At 40.1% G+C, this 2,154-nt stretch overlaps 1 protein-coding gene across 1 annotated transcript; it reads right to left on the reverse strand.

The window, feature by feature from the left end:
- Nucleotides 1–1,404: 1,404 nt before the first annotated feature.
- LOC135221346 (uncharacterized) lies at nt 1,405–1,857 on the reverse strand. The gene has a single exon (XM_064259147.1). It carries the CDS (start codon nt 1,855–1,857, stop codon nt 1,405–1,407), a length of 453 nt encoding a protein of 150 aa, XP_064115217.1.
- Nucleotides 1,858–2,154: the final 297 nt, after the last annotated feature.

The raw sequence follows: 2,154 nt of genomic DNA on the forward strand, positions 1-2,154 counted from the left end.
TTTCCCGCAGGGGCCAAACACACTCAGATGGGAATAAGAAATGTACAGGACATTTCCGAACTGCACGATAATGCCTTAGGGTAGCCTAGTTTGTGTCAGTCATAAACCTCTTTATAAGTGTCGTGGCACTCGTATTCTGTCAACACTGTTTCACTTGTCATCGATTCATGTTTAGCAATCACGGCTTGATCATGTCCAATATACATGATTCTTTAATGAGGTATATTGAAAATGTTGTCCCTGAATTTACGGGCTCCTCTGTGAGCAAGAGCCCGTACTGACACAAGGTCAGCTTAATCAAAAACAACATGTCCCTGAATGCATGCACCGTAAATTTGATTGTCTGGAAATAGATGATAACTGTGCCAGGTAAAGGTATATATATATATATTATATATATATATATATATATATATATATATATATATATATATATATATATATATATATATATATATATATATATATATAGTATAGATATATGGATGAAAAATACTTCATCACCATTATAACTTTATTCTGGATGTGATGACAGCATTAGGAGTGCAATATGTTATATGCAATAAAAGCTGTAGACTAAGGCAAAATCAATATCAATTACGTTACTCAGTCTGTTTTCATTTTCACATTACAGTTTCCATTATCTCCAAAATCCAAAATGTCACCAAAAAATAAAGAGAATTTTGTTTCCAATTTATCTCTGAATCATGAATGTCGCTGAAAACTACGGAAACTTTCGTTTCCTTTAACAAACCACTTAGACTACATTTCATTTGGTATCTCATTCAGCGTACTTACATATTTATCTAACAGAAAAGTCATAAACCTCGATTTAAATAACAACTCTCGTGCCTTGGCCACATTAACGCAGAGATTCTCGAGAACTACGGTCTTCTTGGCCAACCAATGTTACGAGTAAATTACCTAAACCATAATATGTTGTGCATCATTTGCTTCTCATTTATCTCATTATTATGAATTATGTTATTATGACTTTCACTTAATTATTTTCCAACATCATTTTTATATGCACCAATCATCATACCAATATTATTTATTGTATTATTATTGTTATTAGGACAATACGAAAGTATGGGAGTATAAAACAATGATATATACATCATGATCTTTATTTACAATTATTTACATTTGTTTGGTTATGTTTTATTACAGAGTTCTTTGGATCCTCTACTCGTCAGTAGCTGGTCATCCTCGAGGAAACACCATTCGCTCTTGCCATTCCACTGCGCCTGCACCCGATGAGTAGTGCTACTGAGCCAGGTAATCTCTGACGGCCTTCGCTCGACGTGTGTAGTTTGGTCCCCTTCTTGCCATGAGTCGTTCCATGAGGTTCATCGACTCCTCCCTCCAAGTACCTGCTACGACGTTATGGTGTTGGTCCTCTTAGTCGACGTCGGTGCCACCAAGTGGGTAGCGTTGCAGTGCCAGGTTGTGCATGACACATGCCCACATAGTTATCTTCTTGCACACCTGTACATCATGTTGCATCGTTGTCCCGAAGACTCGCCTTCTCATCTGCAGCAGGCCGAATGAGTTTTCCACCACACGACGAGCGCGAGATAATCTGTAGCTGAATATTCGTTTGGTGGGATCTTGTGATTGGTGGGAGTAGGGCTTCATCAACCACGGATTGAGAGCGAAGGGATCGTCGGCGACTATGTGGAAGGGGATGGGTTCATCGTCGTTGGGCAGATTTCTGTCTTGTAGGAGTCCTGCTCGGTTGCTTGTGATGACCCTGGCCAGGTTGCACTTCTGCCAGGTTCTTCCATCCCAAGCACCTCCTTCTGCACCGACGTTGACGAACAGGAACTTGTACTTTGCATCGGAGAGGGCCATGAGGACGATGCTGTGAAACTTCTTGTAATTGAAATACAGTGATCCTCAACCTTTGGGTTTCTTGATCGTGATGTGCTTCCAGGGCTCTCACACAATTGAAGTAGTTCCACTTGGAGGCAAGTCGTTAAGTTACATCATTCCATTCTTCTGGTGTCTTGGGGCACTTCATCACTTTTGGTTTTTGTGTCGATAATGGCTTGGCAGACTAATGGGATAAATCGGCATATGGAACTCTTGGAGACTCTGAAGCTGTATTGCAGGCTTGTATAATCGTTCCCACTTGGCAGGTGGCAGAGA

This window comes from Macrobrachium nipponense, chromosome 2 (assembly GCF_015104395.2).
Source record: "Macrobrachium nipponense isolate FS-2020 chromosome 2, ASM1510439v2, whole genome shotgun sequence".
Lineage (NCBI taxonomy): Eukaryota > Metazoa > Arthropoda > Malacostraca > Decapoda > Palaemonidae > Macrobrachium > Macrobrachium nipponense.

Coding starts and splice junctions, on each gene's coding strand:
- LOC135221346 (XM_064259147.1), bottom strand. CDS start 1,857: ATGGCCCTCTCCGATGCAAAGTACAAGTTCCTGTTCGTCAACGTCGGT.